At 36.4% G+C, this 18,834-nt stretch overlaps 1 protein-coding gene across 1 annotated transcript in view; it reads right to left on the bottom strand.

Moving 5' to 3' along the window:
• cerk (ceramide kinase) overlaps positions 1-13,842 on the bottom strand; it is a gene marked incomplete at its 5' end in the record, with an annotated part of 30,116 nt that extends 16,274 nt beyond the window's left edge. The window contains 6 exons of the mRNA XM_079263138.1: positions 3,186-3,331; positions 5,577-5,643; positions 6,279-6,404; positions 8,100-8,222; positions 10,352-10,483; positions 13,794-13,842. Coding sequence (XP_079119264.1) covers positions 3,186-3,331; positions 5,577-5,643; positions 6,279-6,404; positions 8,100-8,222; positions 10,352-10,483; positions 13,794-13,842 — 643 coding nt within the window. The remainder of the gene's footprint in view (positions 1-3,185; positions 3,332-5,576; positions 5,644-6,278; positions 6,405-8,099; positions 8,223-10,351; positions 10,484-13,793) is intronic.
• Positions 13,843-18,834: the final 4,992 nt, after the last annotated feature.

Genomic DNA, 18,834 nt, shown 5'->3' with positions numbered 1-18,834 from the left:
GTAGAATAATACAAAGACTTTCATTGCCTGTTGCCCATCAGCCAAACTGCGCAAGTAAAGTTGCCAGCAACAAGCTTCTCAATAACAAGTCCCTGTTGACTAAAATACTAATAAAATAAAATGAAGAATGGTTAGCATGATAAGGACTCAACAAATATCACTGACATGAATACATGTGGTGCATTATTTTAAATTGAGAATATGTGTACAATTAAATGGTTCAGTTGGCAACAAAAAAGACAAAGCCAAGATGTGTATTCAGCTACAAACCCTTATATTCCTACTGAACATGTAAGCCTGAAATGCGAGAATAAAACATTTGGACTTTTTGCAGATAAATGTACACTTGGAGTGCTTCTGCTTTTAATACTAACTCAACAGGTCCCGGCAGATGGCTGCCCTCCCTGTGTTAAGATCTGCTAGAGGTTTCTTCCTGCTGAAATTGATTTTGTTTTTCACTCTGCCATTGCCAAGACTTTCCTCAAAGGAGAATTGTTGTTGTTTTTTTTTTTTTTAAATAACCCCCCTTGGGGTGACCTCTATTGTGAATTTGTTATGAATGCTTTAAGTTAAAAAGAGTTTTGTTGTACCTGAGAGACTGTCCATCCTACAAAATAACCTCATGCGCTGTCCATTCGTGCATGAAATTAAGATTGTAATTAGGTTCACAGAAAATGCCAGCTTCAGTGATCAAGCAAGCAACATCTGCATGTAAAGTGTCAAAATGGCATCTTTTGATGTAGCTGTCAAAGTTCTCATAATGTATTTTAGTCCTTAATTGTGGTTCATCAATCAATTTTCTATACCACTAATTCCAGTTTAGGGTTGCAGGGAAGGTGGCATTTATCCCATAAATTAGAAGGCAAGAGGTGCCTTTAAAATCCTTACCAAGACATCTAAACTTGAAACCCTAAATGTGACATTACAGTCTAACCCAGACCAGCAAATGACAGTATAATTGGAGCATGAGCGCCAGTGATCCCTACCTCTTAATCCTCAAGGACCATCATCCTGCATGCACTAGATGTTTCCCTGCTGCAACACACCTGGTTCAGTTTAACTTGATCTCTAATAAGCTGTGCACAAGTCTGCTATTGTCCTGTGTCCCTCATGCTCTACTTGAGAGGAGTATTTCAAATACTGATACTTCTGTCGCTCTCTTGTTGAGAGCTGCACGTGAGAGATGGCAATTCGGGAGGAATGAGGGTCTGGAAGTTGTGTAAAAATGGCTTATTGTATAAACTGCGCTTGACTAATTAACATAGCTATTATGTTCTGCACTTTGTTCAGTGGTTTCTGCTGCGAAGTGTTTCTATACATAAAGTAAGCTTGGTTTGGTCAAGCTAGCTATGCTCAACAAGCACTGGAATAGATTACTGGAATTTTGTGTTTATGCTTAAGTAAAGAAAAAACAACTTGTAAACAAACCAAAGTACTAGTTTTCCTTTTCACAACTAAACTAAAGCACTTCCCCTAATGGCATTTAATGGTTTTTACTGGCAGCTGAGGTACCAAGTATAGAGACAATATGTTTGGTCTTCATTAAAAAAAATTAATAGTAAAATTTTTTTTTTTTTAAATTCAAAAGGCATTCCAAATGTAACATTTCCATTTATTTGCTTTTGTAAAACAAGTCAACACATCCAAATCATGGATGTAATATAGGCTTAAAGAACCACTTACTCTGTGATCAGCCTATTTTAAAAACCAGTCTCCTGCCAACACCAATGCTGTGTAAAGAATAGCGTCATACTGGTCTTCATACAGCATATTTTTTATGTCTATGGAAATTACACGGATTTAAAAATGTCACCCAACATGTTTCTATTCATGGTACTTGGACTGATTGACCCTGTTCAGGCCCCCGGTGGTCTGCCTCGTTGCTATACAAGTCCTCTTTGGGAACTGAGCAACCTGGGGTCAGTGAGTACCAAGTTCTTTACATATTTAGAGGAGAAAACTGTTCTGGTGTATTTTTCATGTATGCAGGGTATCTCAAACTCAAGAACTTTGAAGTAAAATGTTTAGGAAAGGCTTAACTTTTAATCAGTATAAAACCAGGTACCTTTAAATGAATCTTTTTACACCGTAGACATATAAATGACAGCTCATGTGAACTTGGTGCATAATATCACTTATGTACGCAGATATGGATAAAAAAAGTGAAGGCAGGGATTTTTCTCCTGGGGATACAGTTAAATTGTGTCTTTAAGGCAAATTATAATATGTCAGGTAAGGATCACATTATGCTTAACGAAGGCTGCAGCTGGAGGAAAAAGGCTTTTGATATTTCTTCTTGCTTAAATAAATGTCAATGCAAGGTTACGGCTGTAAAATGAAGACCTTGGTGTTGAATCCTGAAGAAACAGAGGTTGATTCACCAAAGACAAGAAAAAAATCCTGGAGCCGTGCATTAAGTGAATCCTAAGTTTGGGTTTATAATCAATATTCATATATATGATGTGAATTGCCTTTTTATTTGTGGTGCTGACTGAGCTGCGCTTTCTTTCTATTTTTCTCAACATGTGCATTTTTTTTTAGATTTAATAGAACTTTGTTGCCATAGATGGTAACCCTGGGACCCTGCGTTCTGAAATCCAGTATTTAATTGTCTGCAACATCATGCTAAATTCTGGAAACTGGAACCTGTTGGACTCTTAAACTGTTATTTGGTGGTGTCGAACTTTATTTTTCCATTTTAAAATCAAATGTTGATCTACATCATATGTAATAAATGTGTATAATATAAATCATATATTCATATTAGTTCCTCCTAAACACAAATAGCTAGCAAAATCCCAAACACAATTCAAACTAAAGCTTGGGTCTTAACAGGTTTAAACACTTCATTTAGAAGATTAACAATCTGAGAGAATTACTTTTTCACTGCAGAGAGTTCAATCAGGAGATTCATGTCATCTTTAAATCTATGGCTAGCAGACGGCTAAAATGAATGAAACAAAGTTCTAAATCAGTCAAAATGAAAGATTTTTAAACTGATATTCTCTGTTTTTTTGGTTTTTTTTAATATGGCTCCCACAATGTCAAATTTTGTCAAAGAAGCTTTTGAAGAGATTAGAATAAAAACAATACTTCATTAAATGTCTATAATCCACGAAACACTACTGACAAAGTTGTATCCAAACTGAAAGAATGTGTTCATTTAAAAAGACACCAAATTCCACCTGCAGGAATGATCCCTATGCGAAGAGAGCATGGCACCAACTCAGCATCTGGTTGGTTCTGGTCCACTTTGTGGTCAGTTTGCGTCCTTGTCACCAACCCGTGTAGGATCTCACTGAACATCCCATCTCCACCCACACACACCACCCTGGAGAGACAGAGAAAACCAACAACTTGTGAGCTTTAAGTTTCTTCCTGATGATAGTTGATGGCTTTATCCTGGCTGTGTTACATATACATGTGCTTGCAGTAAAGCACAAAATCATTTGAAAAATAAATACAAAGCAAGGAAGCCTTGACAATAATGACACAGGGCAAATGTGAAGCTGTACAATAAATAAGAAAATCATACTGTACCACCAGGCATTATAGCTTCTTAGGACTAACTCAAAGCCCATAGAAATTGATCTATAAATTATATGAGCTGCAAACTGAAAGCATAATGGACTCCATTCCTGCTTCTGGTGTAGCAAACATCTGATGAATAGGAAACAAAAGAGCACTCAGTAGAAAAAAAAATAAGAAAAAAAGCTCTTTATGTTTGCATTTACCCTTGCAGTACTGCCATGTCATATCATTTAAAATCTAAGCTGAAAACATAACCCTGATGTATGTAAGTGGGTTTGAGATTTTGAGGCATTGTGGGTAATGTAAGGGACTGCAGGAGAGCAAAGTGAGCTGTAAGCCTGGAATGATTTTGACATGTAAACATTCCAGTATGCCCGCTTGATGATACTGAATAAAATTCTTCTGGAACTTGATTTTACTTGTGAATATTCAGCTTGGTGTTAAAACATTGATAAATTTTAGTTTTCTATTATAGTGTGACGAGCAGCAGGAGACTAAAAAAAAACAAAACAAAACATGAAATCCTCTTTAAAAGATAAGAATATTTGTCTCATTGGCTCCTTGGGTTGAGTATTGTTTTAATCACTGAAAACTTCCTCAGATTCCTGTTATTTTTAATTATTTTAACTTTTTAACTTTTCCCTCAAATATGTAAGAAAGTATGACATCTCTAGAGCCTGTGGTTTTCCAATCTATTTTATCTTTAATTAATTTCCTAAACAAAATTGTCCACTATGACTCCAACTGCCCTCCACTATGAAAATGTCGGCTTCCTTCATTCTTATTTTTTGCTGATTATTATTATTTCTTTTGCATGGTTGGTTATGGTAATATGACATTCATCAAACTGCAGTGGGAACAGATCATTAGGTGATCCACATGCAGAGGAAAAAAACATGATGTCAAAACAGATGTTTACAGAAGTGTTAGTTTTCCATTTGTTATGGGATCTAAGCTGACAAAATCGTGCTGTAATCTTGTTTTGCTCATTGTCTCTTTTGGATCTGACCTCATCTCACCTCCTCTGATGCAGATGTTAACATCTGTCTCACATCAGCCACATGATGAAATGTGACGTGATGTTTTCACACTGAGATCACTTTGGAAAACATCAGATATGGATCTGATTTAGTACACACAAGCAGAATGGGTCTGATTATAAGAAATCTGATTTGTGTTGGTCGGACTGTAAGTTTAAAAAAAAAAAAAAAAATCAACGATGAGTCAAAAAGGAAAACATGTTGATTCTTATATCACTTAAAAAACCAATAGTAAAAACTTTGTGAATATGCAAGGCTTAGCAATATGAAGATAAAACTTTAAATGACTTATTGACAAACAACATCACAAAGTAACCAATAAAAACCAGTGATGCAGCTCCACGCCATCATACTCAGTCAGTCTGACTTTTGTGTGGGATGGTTCTCTGCAGGTTAGTTCAGCTGTAGGGCGCCGTCAGATCCAACTAATTGCTTTTTTTTTTTTTTTTTTTTAAAGTGCCATTGAGGGTCTGTAGACTTTCGTTGAGCAATGGGGGATAAAGCAGCTTTCAGCCAGGAACTGAACCAGAACTGACTGAGCTGAGGAGCTGCAACCTCATCTGTAAGCACCTGCTATATCATGCAGGCCACCACGAGCAGCACTTGGATAGTGAGAACTCACTCAATCCCAATGCGCTCAATCTATGTACACACTAAGAACATAAATCGTTGCATGTAGCATCTGAAAAATGATTGAAATAAACTGCCACCCAAACAAATCACAATAAAAAACCATGAGGTATGTCTTAACTTTTATGCTTTGCTAGAGTCTCCTCCTTTAACTCCGTGTTAGCTGGGAATGACTCACAAAGGTTCAGGTTATTTACATAAAGAAGAAATGTTTTTTAGACTTGAGAGTACTCATGCAATTCATATTACAGCACAACACAGCTTCACTGAGCCACTAAATAGCTTTACTAAAGTATCACCAGACCAGCAAAATAATATAGTGAAGAGGCTGTGTTAAAAGGCTGAAAGCAGCGGTAACCTTGCTGAAGTACTTACCCATCATATTTGTCTAGATTAGCTTCTGTTTTCAAGTGGTCTCTGGCATGATTGGCATGTTCGGTAACTGTGGAAACCAATTACATGGCAAGCATTAGTGCAACTGCAATAAAAAGAAAAACATACAGAAAAAATAACTGGACTCTTGTGGATTAATTGGGAAAACAAACATGGTATTAAAGTTCTTTGTGAAAAGCAAGACAAGGGAAAGAATGCTTTTTTTTTTTCAAAGCCAAAGCAAAGCAGTGTTAACATCTTAATCCAGCTGTTGTATAGCAAGCACTATGCAAACTAGCAAGCAAAATGAACCCAAAGACTGTAAAAAAAATAAACACAATAATATAACCACAAATGTGTTTACCAGGCCTATAATACAAACACAAATACAACCCTGCAATTCATAGCAGCTTTAGGAAACCCACAGTAAATAGTTTCCCTCTGATGGACCATCCATACACCAGACTATGTGTAGCTGTAGCAAGCACTTATTGAATAATAGATGTGTTTGGATACCCAAGCTTATCAAGTATCAGAGCTTCCATTAAGGTGCTGGCATGATTAATGGCACCATAAATAAAATCATATCCTTGCAAGCCTGTTCAGTCCCTGTGAGAGGGCATGATGGCAGCAGAGATCTATATGTTGGCCTTCAAGGCTCATTTTTTATTTAAATGTTGTGGAATACTACTGATAAGGACCCACCAATTACACTGGTAAAGATGCCAGCTTGCCGAAACACTGGGGCCACCTTCTGCTCGTAAATATGCTTCCCGCGCTGCTTCCCCCCGTATGGATTGATGTACACCAGCAGGCTCTTTGGTCGACTGGCTGCAAAGTGAAAGATAATCATGTATGTTTACCTGATTTGTTTTTTTTTTTCCGTTTTAAACAAATGTGTAATTGACAAAAGTTACATGAAGTTTTCATTAATAGAAACTTTTTAAGATGCACAGACAACTTGACTGGTTCCCAGAACATGCCGCTTGAGAAATAAATGGTGTGTCCAACGACTGTGGGAGGAGGTTGAGGCAATAGAGGTACTGCATCATTTGGTGATAAACCAACAGAGTGCTGCGATGGAGAATGCTAAATGGCTTGTTTATTGCTGTTGTGGAAGACTGCGTTCCAGACAAACAGATATAGCAGTTCCTCAAACTGTAAATGAACAGATTGGGATCCAGTGTTAAATGAGCACGAAGAAAAAACAACAGGGCTCCATAATGTTTGGCTATAAGACAAAAGTTCCATTAGATTACATAAATTGATTGTCAATGGTTGATGTAAAGGTTTACTGTAGATGAGACTTCCACTATTAAAGATACACAGACTTCATCTTCACAATAAATGAGGTTAATTTTCTGGAATTGATTCATCCTGCCAAGCTAAATGGGACCAAGAGGACTGTTTCAAATGCTTTAAACTCACCTTCTTCCCCGCTTGACACAGTAAATCCTGTACAACCTAACTGCATGGCTGCTTAAAAGTGGTTTACCAGTAATAACTGATAGTGTTTCATTTTCATGGCTATTTAATTCGTAAACATGTAGGACACGGACGAGCAAAATCCTCAGAACACATTTAGACAATGAGATGGACTGAAAACGTAATGCTCTGTATGGCTGCATGTCCATGTCAGGCCAAGACGTTTCTATATTTAATCTGTACTCATGCTTGTTTGCTGATGTTTATACGTTTTATCGATCTGAATCTGCAGTGTCCATGTAAATGTCCTGAGAGGTGCTGTTTACAAGACAAATGCAGGAGATGACCTTTGCACCTGTGGACTGTCCAGAAGAAAGTGTGAATGAAATAATACCGAAGAGAATAAACTGATTGCTATGGATTGCCTTTATGCAGTGTGTTTTTATGAAATATACAGCACTTTTTTTTAAAAACTTAATGTAGACAAGAGGTTCTTGGGTCACACTGCATTAAAACCAGACAAGCAAAATCACTTCTGAAGGCTGTTGTAAGTGAATATAGCTAACGGCTGCAACCACAAATGTAAATTAAATCACTGACATTGAAAGGAAATAGTCATATTACCAGGTTACTTAACCATTCTACATTCTCTGGGTTCAAAATTGATGATTTTTAAGCAAGTCAGTATCGGCTTTGTCACAAAAAAAAAAAACTTTAATGCTAAACTGACCTGCCTGCAGTCCAGATATGAATCTGTCATCTACTGAAAGCAAGAAGGTCAAAAGAGCAAAAAAAAACCCAACTTCTCAGTTTAAACATACAAGTTAAAATATGCAAATGTGCAATTTTCTTTTTCAGCTAGCAACTCATTTATTTAGTAATAACCATGTTGGGTTTATTTATGATTTGTTTTTCACTGTTAGCCTATTTAGGAAACATCTCTGCACGCTGTAAAACCCTCTTCAAACTCCAAGTCTAAATGCTGCATGGCTCAAAACCTCCCCAAAAGATTACTTAGAAAGACAGGAATCTGATCAAGTTCTCATTAAGTCCTAAGTGCATCATCATATCTGATGGAAAGCATCATTAGACAGCACGTACTGAGTAATGAAAGCTGCTCATTTGTAACTTGGATCCACTGCTCACAGAGTTCCTGGTTGGTACAGAGAAAGGTGACATCACTGCAGCGCCACTGGTGTTGGCTGGCCCTCCTCACATAGGAAACTGTAAAGAGACAAAATACAGCACTCTAACCACTTAGCCACAAACATCTCGAAGCTTCCCAGTAAATAGCAAAGTGTCTGTAGAGAGAAGATATGATCAAAACCAGAGAATTTCTTGTCTGGTGATAACAGCAGCTGAATAAAGCAGCAGATACTGTCTTCCATTCATACCGTGAGCTAATGTGCAATCCCTAATCTGAAAGTACCTTCTGAGATAGAAATCACTGGAGAGTCTATGATAGTTTGTGACCTACAGCTTGGTAATGTTTTTTTCTTTCTTTTGTTCTGCCAATTGAACTGTTCTAATCTATGTTCAGTACTTCTTTGCCTTTGCTACGACCCCCATGGTGTTGCTACAATCTTGAAAACTAACCCTAGTTTCCTTTTTACCAATCTGGTAAATCAGATTTGTGAATATGTAAGAAATGAGGATGAAGATGGTAAAATAAGGAGCAGCTAAGCAGAACGTAAAGATGCATAATGTCCTGCTGGAACATTGCTGAAATGTTTACATTAAGCAGCAAATTTTCACTCACTAAGCACTTTGACAGCAGATTCACTCATTAAGCATTTAAAAGTCGAATGATCACACTAAGCATTTTTTTTTTTTTTTTAATCAAATAGAAAAGTTAACTTTTAATGGAGAAGCTTCAGACCAAGTTACTTCGACTATCGTCATGCTTCTGTTGGGGATAGTCAGGGAGGGTGTAAAATTGAAAAGTTGACATAATCAGGATGTAAGGCACATGGCTCTGAAGAAAAGTCACAATTTGCTCAAATGCCAGCAAACACTTAAATCCGTGAGTTAAGTTTTAACATTTGACAGTGATTAACACTAGAACTACCAAGCAGGTCATTTTTACCTCCTTGGCTCTTCAAACACTTATTTCTCTGTTAAAATAAAATCCCAATTTCTCCAAATTCATCACTTTTCCTGAAATGGGTCCAGTAAACTTAAAGTGAATTTTGGTGAGTGTGTGATCACAACAAAAAGACACTTGAGCATAAATATCTAGAACCGCCAACGGGGTAACTTCTACCGCCTAATGAAATGCATTGTTTTCATCTGTCAGATGTTTTTCGCGCCACGCCCATTTGTGCCACTCCCGGTTGCTTAGTAACGCACGTGAGTTTGACAGCTGTCAAAGAGTGAGTAAGAGGGTTTTATGATCGCTGAATTTGAGAAATGGATAAATACAAGAGATATATGAATGCCAAAGAAGTTTGGTTATTATTTCAAGAACTGAGCGACAGAGAACTAGCTCTGGATGACGGTGGAGGATTCTGACGAGACGGCGGAGGAATCAGTAGCTGGAGAAAGTGATGATCCGTCTCTTTTACCTGATAACGAGTCATCTAGTGAGTACGAGGAGCTGATCACACATCGCCACATCACACATCGTGTTTGTATGCGAGTGAATGAAAAATAAGTTGAAGAGCAGCGTTTATTTATCTTACTGTTAAATTAATTCGAACTTTGAAATAGGTTATTTTGTTATTTAATATAGGTCTGTGTATCATTCGTTCATTTAATATTCAATTTCAAATAGAAAAACAAAAAAATGAAAAATTAGCTTGTTTTTCATTATTGCTTTTTGAAAAATTGACCAATATATGTTTTTTTTTTTTTTTTTTTTACTGTTTTTTAAAATTCTCAATTATAACTATTAACATAATAAATTAAATCAAACAACTTCAAAGCATCTTTGCGTTATTTGCGCTGTTGCAGCAGAGGGTGGCAAAAATTACTCTTCTCTGCGGTTCTAGGAGTATTGAAATGTTGGCGGTTCTAGTGTTAATAATGTAAATCTGATTTTGTCTCGATATATTTTAATCACCTGAAGTCAAGCATTAGACCAAAAGTCACTGGCATGCTGCCAATTAGCTAAGCTACTCTTTTTTAATAACTTTGGAGCAGACCATACTTGTATCTGCAGTGTCATACATATGATCGGTGGAGCTGAACACACAGGCTTGGCACACACCCACACAATGTTACTGTGATATGGTATGAGGTAGTATTTAATTTTATGTAGTATTTGCTACATTTTTTTTTTTTAAAAAGACACTGGCAATTTAAACTTGTATCCATAAACTTGTAGTGTACATTAGGATGGGTGTATTTTGTACCTGTGAATGCACAGGGAGACAGCTGGGAGAGCTGGTTCGTCTTTCTCTGGTGCCTTCTGGTCTGTGCGTCGTCCACATCTTCTGTCTTGCGGATGGCCACTATTTCACACACTTGAACGGTATGGCTGTGTCCTGGAAGAACATTCAATAAATAATTTACTTAAATGAACTGAACAGTGACCAAAATTTGAGGACACAATTTGTTGGCAATTAAAATGAAAAAAAAACAAGAGTAAATAATCTGTAAACTGTATTTTTATATTAAAAGTATTTACATACAAGGCATATATCAGATCCCTCTTTTAAATTTATTTATTTATTACTGTTAATTACTTAGAAATAGAGACAGTTAAAGAGATAAAACCTAAGTGTTACAAGCAGCTGTTTTGGTGAGAAAACAGATTAGTTCAGTTTGCTTTTGCCCTGCACCTATAATGACGTAAGGAAATCATCAACTGCTTAAGAGAGTGAAGCGTCTAGGTGCTGAAGAAGCAGATATTTCTCTGAGAAGTTGGCAGTGAATGAAGAGTCAAAAATGCACATGCACATGTTCCAGTGAATGCTAATGTTAATCTGTTGGTTGCCATGCAGACTTTGATGGTAACTACCATATCTAAAAAGTGTAACCAGTGTATGATGGAATTTCATATACAGTAGATTGCTCTAAAACACTTCCAAAGCAATGGCCATTCAAAAACATGAACATCTTTCATGAACCACTAAATATATTCATTGTATTTATGTTGTGTGATGATGGTCTTCATAAGAATAATGCCATTGGAAAGTACAAATCTAAAAAACAAAATAGGCAAATTTAGGTGGTTGAAATGACATGTATACTAACTAAAAAGCCATTCAGAGCTGACAGTTTTTGTTTTGCTGTGTTGTTCCAGATTTAGTTTTTTCACATTTTAGAATTGTAACCATATGAAGTCAAATGTATTTTATTTGATAATATTTCTGAGTTCTTTTACATCACTTTATGGTAGAAACTTTGCTCAAAACCCTGTTATACACAATCTGATACCTTCCTCCAGCTGTCTACACAAGGAAGCACTATAATAATTCTGAATGAATGATAAAAATATGAAAAGATACAAAAAGAAAGAAAAAAATATTTTTTCCATGTTTTGTTGAAGGAAAAAATAAAGACTTTGGCTTTGACTTTTCACAACAGTTTTTCTCAGGCTGGGCTTCAAAGGGCTAATGCACTTTGCATGAACCCCAGGTTTTAGCAGGAGTAACACTTTCTGATGAAGATTATGCTAGCATTAATTTATAAAGTATATTAGCATCTCACTCTAACCCATGGTTATGTGTGGCTAATTAAAAGATAACATGGCAACAATCAAATGCCAAATATAAGACTTTAAAATAACAGTCCATATCTATAATTAATATTTATTTAACATAATCTGATTTCAAACTGGGGCTGCACGGTGGTGCAGTGGTTAGCACTGTGGCCTCACAGCAAGAAGGTCACTGGTTCGATCCTTGGCTGGTTTGGTCAGTGGCCTTTCTGTGTGGAGTTTGCATGTTCTCCCCGTGTATGCGTGGGTTTGCATGTTCTCCCCGTGTATGCGTGGGTTCTCTCCGGGTACTCCGGCTTCCTCCCACCATCCAAAGACATGCATGATAGGTTCATTGGTTACTCTAAATTGCCCCTAGGAGTGAGTGTGAGCGTTGAGTGTGGTTGTTCGTCTCTCTGTGTGACCCTGCGATGGACTGGCGAGCTGTCCAGGGTGTACCCTGCCTGTCGCCCAAAGCCAGCTGGGATAGGCTCCAGCTTCCCCGCAACCCTGAATTGGAATAAGCGGTTCGGAAAATGAATGAATGAATGAATGATTTCAAACTGGCTACATTAATTTTAATACATAGTTTTGCCAACTTAGTCAGTTTACATGCAAACGTAGGATCAATGAGTTCTTCTGTAGTTTTGCTGCCAAAACAGTAAGTAAAAATGACACAAAAATGTCCATTCATGTTTAAAGGTGTGGGTTTCTAAAGTAATCCCAAGAGACCTTGTGACTGTTTATAGCTGTTGCTTCTTTTTATTAATATTTCCCAATGGGATTGATTCAGTCTGCTTGTAAAAAAAAAAAAAAAAACTTGTGAGGAAAAATGTGGTAGTGTTTGAAAAGTTTGATCATTAGCATTTGCTAATGTGACCTAGCAGGCCAGGCTAATGTGACCTAGCAGGCCAGGCTAATGTGACCTAGCAGGCCAGGCTAATGTGACCTAGCAGGCCAGCTGGCTTTAAGCGCTTCTACAAAGAATTTAAATCAGTTCATTCTCTGAAAGGCATCTTATTGAGGGGATGTGGGTTGGGTTATGTGCAGGGGAATATTTAATTGTCAAACTGTTAGTTGCAGGGAAAATATAGCATAAAAAGAACATTGGGAATAATAAAATCACCATAAACTGAAGATGTATTGCTTCATATTCTCTCTTAACTCCGACCAAAAGTTTTCTTGGATTAATTGCTGTTTAAATCCATAAATCTAAAGAATCCCATTTTACAATACACAGATATACACACAGAGCAAATTTAAATGTCCACTTTGGTACAAAAAAATAAAATCTCAGTAAGTTTAGCTGATCTCTTCAGCTGGATCACACACAAGCTTTTCAGTCTCTCCTGCAATTTTTTTCTGCCAGTAAATGGATGGGAGGGAGGCATGACATATTATTTCTCTCCAGGGATTGTGAGAGAATAGGGTTTCATTTCTTTCTAAAATAAAGAGGATACGCCATTCAGGCATGAATAACTTTATGGCAATCGATATTCACATTTTGACAAATAGGAAGAAGACTTATGAGCATGTGGGTAATGGCTGTATTTCAGGAAATAGGGGGGTGTAATAAAGAATGAAGATTTTTTATTTGTACAGTTTGAAAAATATCATCAAATGCTCTGGCAAACTGATTGTTGGTGTGAAATGAGGTTATATAGTGGACTATGGTAAAAGAAGTAGATGTGCATGGAGAGAGGCTTTAAAGCTTTCAACTTTCAAAACTTTTGGGATTTCTAAATGTAGCGCCTAAAAGTGGTACTACTTAGCAGTGAAAGTTAAAAATGAGAGGTTTATTGGTACTAGGAGTAGCATTTTTAATGCCATTGGCTTGATTTAATCACACTCCAACAGATTTGTAGAAACTAACTTGTTGTAGGATGAGATTTTACATAATTCTGACAAGGATAAATTTCATTTCAGTATGGTATGAGATGGAGACAGCTGAAATCAATGACAAATGTTTTAGAGTGTAACCATTTGTCAAAGTTCCTTTCATAAAAACATCTTTAAAAAGCAGCTGATCGAGAAAATGTGTTGTTTATGCTGTTGATTTAAGTGTATCCTCCATGGATGCACATAAGGTTGTTGTAAGCAAATGGCTTTGCACCTATTTCTCTTGTACATCATGTTACACTGATAACACTTACCATGAAGCTTTCCTGACAGGGTGTACTGAGGGGGCTGATCAAAGATCATTTCATGCAAGCATAGACAGATAAGCAAAAGTAGATTATGATTGGTAAAAGGCTTCATGTTGAAAGTGACAGCTTGAAGCCAAGATTGAAACACTTGCAGGTTTTAGATCACTGATGATAAAATTTTGGAAATGTTCTCATATTCAAACTTGTTCTTTGAGTCAGAGGAATCATAATATCTAACATGCATTTATACGTTTATTTTAACCTGCTGCAACTCCCTAAATATGAGAATATATCAAATCCTCTAACAGTAGATGTTCCTCTGTCAAAGAAAAAAAAAACAGCACTGAATGCATCAGAAGCAGTGTTGCACTGCCTTTCTTTCTTTCTTTTTTTTTTTTTTTTTTGGACAATTTAGTCAGATGAAACTTCAACATCAAGCCAGTTCAATGTGTTGGGGAAGAAATTGCAAACAAAAGCTGACATTCCCGCATTCACATACTGCTCCAATAACCCTGCCACACACTCTGAAAGGCATAAACACCTAATCCCATCACCACACACAGAACACAGACCCACACACCAACTCCCTACTTTTTAGCCCAGTGCAGTCCCTAAGCTACATGCTAAGCCCTCGGCTGTACAAGGCAGATCCTCTCTGCTCTGCTCTGACATACTTTTCTTTGTGCTTGAAAAGGATCTTAGTACTGGTAGTGAGCCAGTGTGTGCTGCCTATTCATACCACAGGACTCAGTGTGTTACTGTGAGCCTGAGAGGCCTGTTATCTGGAAGAAAAAAAAAAGTCAGCTTTTCAGGAACTGAGGGAAAAGGCTTTATTTTCAACTGTCTGCAACTTGTTCTGTTTGTGGAAGCGAGCATTTAAAGGTTGTTTTGTTGCTGAAAACCGGTGCTGATACCCGAGTACTCTGACAGGAAAGGCTAGTGTCATTAACAGTTTTATGATATCTTGCTTCAATTTTTGCATTTCTGGAGTTTAACACAAAGGAATTGCACATTTTGGTTTTAGGATGGTCTAATAGAATTCAGAGGAGCAACTGTTTGCACTGAGAATATAAGTGAACAATAATACTCATCAGGTATTTGTCACATTTCTGTCATATATACACACACACACACACGCATATATATATATCTATATATATAGATATATATATATATATATATCTATATATATATATATAGATATAGATATATATATAGATATATAGATATAGATATATATAGATATATTTATATATATAGATATATATATAGATATATATATATTTATTTATATATTATAGATATAGATATAGATATAGATATATAGATATAGATATAGATATATAGATATATATATATATATATATAGATATATGCTTTATATTTTTATATAGATGTAGATATATATATATATATGCTTTATATTTTTCTTTATATATTTTTTTGTCAAAAAGAACACTTTCGGCTATCAGCTATCAGGAACCCCTTTTTTCTTTTTTTTGGACTCTTTTTGTTTGTTTGTTGTTTTCTCCTTTTTTGACCGATTACATGTAATGTACCAAAGACTGACCTTCTAAAACACAACAAAACACAGAACAGAGTAAAAGTAAACACACACAGAGAATATTCCTTCTTATTGTGTTAGCAGCTTTTATCTACGGAGCTTTAATTGTATATGATATATTTATAATCGTTGAAAGACAAGCTGTCATGTTTTTTGGCCTTTTATTTTTTATAAGACTTCAAATTCTTTTTTTTTTTTTGTTTCTTAAAAAATATTATTTTTAACATTTTGAGACAGTTTCTGATTGTATTTTCTGGATGCGAAAGTGGACTGTGTTAAATCAAATGGTTTTTCAAGGTAAATTCAAAGCTCATCTAGCCATATCACAAGGTGGTGTACCATTTCTCATGCATCCCTGAGGGATCAAGGTTTACACATTCAATAGGACTTTTAAGGTGCATTCACATCACGATAGTCCGCTAGAATCGGTCTGATTGGGGACTCGTCTCAGTTGTAGGGGGGTGTATTCATACAGACCGAGATTGCATTCATGCTGCACTTTGGTGTGTTTCTATTTGTCTTATGCATGTATACTGCAGAAATACACAGCAACAATGAGCGCAGTATGAACAGCAGATGAGGCAGAAGACAATCGTTATGTCTTTACTAGGGGTGGCGTTAATTACAATGTCCTGGTACGCTGATTACACAGATGCACACACTACTTCCGCTACTAACTTTGTCGCATTGGCGCTATATTTAGCACTGTTTCAGACCCTTCAGTGAGTTTATTTAAAGACTATACAAGTATCAACAAGTCTAGTGTCTTTCTCTTCTTTTTTCTATGAGCAGCAGCTGCGAAGCCCCCTCTCCTGCCCCCCCATCCTAAAGAACACACGTTCTCATGCAGCTCCACTCTGCTGTCACAGCAGGAGGTGATCACCTCTGCTGCATGATCTGACTGAAGTTGATGCTGGTTATTTCATCCTGGTTTAGTGTCAGATATTAATGTCTATTAATGAAGAGTGTTGTTAATCACATAAAGATTACTGTAACATGCTGTAGACTCTTAATTAGAAAATAACTGGAGCTTCAGCTGTTAGTTAAAGTATTTGAAATGAGACTAACTATGGGTCTTTTCAGTTTAGGCCAGGGATGTTTTCTATTTCTATTTTACTGTTTCAAAGTTAAGTTAATTTTTCTAGACATTAATAGAGTTTGAGTTTATATTATATTTATATTATATTAATCATTCACTATTATTTGATTTAAAATTCATTTAAATGAAAAAATTTTTGCTTTTTAGGGCAAATTTCATTATGCGATTAAAATGCAATTAATTGAGATAATTAATTACAAAGCCTGTAATTATTAGACCTTTTTTTTTTTTTTTTTTTAAATTGAGTCCCACACCTAGTATTTACCCACAATTCAAAGCTACACCAAAAGCAGCACATAATTTTTTTTGTAGTTTGCTTCCTGCATTTGGTCTGCTAGAAATGGACCAAGACCTGCGTTTGTAGGTCCAAATCAGAATTTGTTTGGTGCATTCACATTTCCCAAACTTTAGGATATCATCTCTGCTATCAGTATGCAGGAAATTGGTCACAGGTCATGTCTTTTGTAATGTGGTAGACAACTATATCTGTTATGGTAAACACAACAAGGAATACAACAGATATCAAACGAGGAAATGATCTCCTCGAGTTACAATGGATAAACAGTAACCTGTACTAGATGAGTCATATGCCCCATAAATGGAAACATTACAGGAATAGACATGTAGAAGATTATATAACAAGCAGGCTTCCTCTGTCGGGGGCCTTCCTTCTTCCACACCAAAACTATGCCTGTCGGACTATGTATTGAAGTGATCTCTGCTGCCAAGTCACCGTGTCCTCTGTAGCCACAAGGGAAGTATTCATTTCCACAAAAAAAATTAGGTGGACTTTTTAAGCAAACAGACTCTGATTCAAAACAAAAAGGCTGATGTGAATGTGCCTTTAGTGATTGGCCTTCAGGCTCCTCAATCTTTTCAGTGTGAATGTTGATGGACAAGTTTTTTTTTTTCAATTTTTAAAGTAGGATTTTGTTTTTATGTTTTAGCAAACAGAAGATTCTTTGATGGAGTTTGGCGTACAACGGTTTACCATGTTTATTAGGGGGTTTGAAAAGCTAAGGCTTTGTTGGACGCTCCTTTTATAGCCAATGATGACACCCTCACTCGTAGTTTATGCTTCCAGGTCAGTGTAACCTGTTTACCAAATAACCCATTTGTCTTTTTTTTTTTCCCTTGTCCCAAAAATTTTTGATTGTATGATTGAAATGAAATTCTAACTCAATTTATGATTTAGTAATACAGTTAAATTGGTTCAAGAATAAAAAAAAACAAAACAGAAAAGATGTCTTTTTAGGCGTGTTTTCAGTAACAGGTCACGTAACTTGATAAATTAGTAATATATTTACACATATTAATAAAGTATTTATGTTAAAAAAAAAAAAAAAAAAAAGATTAAGATGCATTTTTCCATAGGCCTGCATCGACTTCTTGAACAAAGTTTGTTTTAAGACCAAAATAACCTGAAGTGTAAACTGACCAGCTCTTTGCTCTGTATTTTTTGTCTGCTGTCACAACATTAGATTCTGCTTTCATACATCTGTTTGCTGTCTTTTTCCTTTTTCTAAACATCCAATTTGTTTCATTTCAGAATTCCAGGTTTGAATTCCCCCCCCCCCACTATCAGATAGGGCATGCATTTCCCAATGGGTCACATGATTTTGGCTTAAAATCAGTCAGACAATCTTCTGTATCGGTGTTTAATTTCCCTGAAGTCCTCAATATTTGTTCACTCCATTTACTAAAGGTCTGTCTTACATGTCAGCAGTGATGCACATCCATTTAAACAGAGACTGAGATTTAGTACTTCACTGAAGTGCTCATTAGTTTTAATCTGGTTGTTTTAAAGCACAAAACTTGAGTACAATCAGTCCTGTCTTTGTTGTATTAGAAGATTTACCCATTTATTTGTAATGCTTAACCATAAGAAATATCATAAGAGATAACTGTCCAAACTCTGTATTATTCACGTTATGTCACATGATTGAGAACAGTACTTAAGAATTCAGTTCAGTCTTCTCAAGAGTGGCTCAAATTCAACATCAAGGGAACTGGGTCAAGCTCTTACATGCAATAATGGCAAACCAGGACGCAGAGAAGCAAACAATGGTTCACAAACCCTGCCATGTGTAACTCTGGACCTCAGACTGAGGCAGTAGCATTGTGTGGCTTTGCCCTGAGTGAGAACATAATCTCTTGCTCAGGCCCCATTTGTTCCCATACTCAGGGTGCCACTGGTTTACTGAAACCACATGACGGGGATTAACACCTGCAATGCAATGTGGGTCCTGCTGCAAAACCAGTTTCTGTTTACATATTTTGTTCAACACAAACACAGGTTGCCAACCTTATCAGGTTGTAATTCCCTATACATAGGATTTCTGAAAAAATGTCAACCTCAACTATTGCCCAGTGTCTAAATGCTG

This window comes from Telmatherina bonti, assembly GCF_933228915.1.
Source record: "Telmatherina bonti genome assembly, chromosome: 23".
Lineage (NCBI taxonomy): Eukaryota > Metazoa > Chordata > Actinopteri > Atheriniformes > Telmatherinidae > Telmatherina > Telmatherina bonti.
This window is presented reverse-complemented; position numbering and strand designations above follow the sequence as displayed.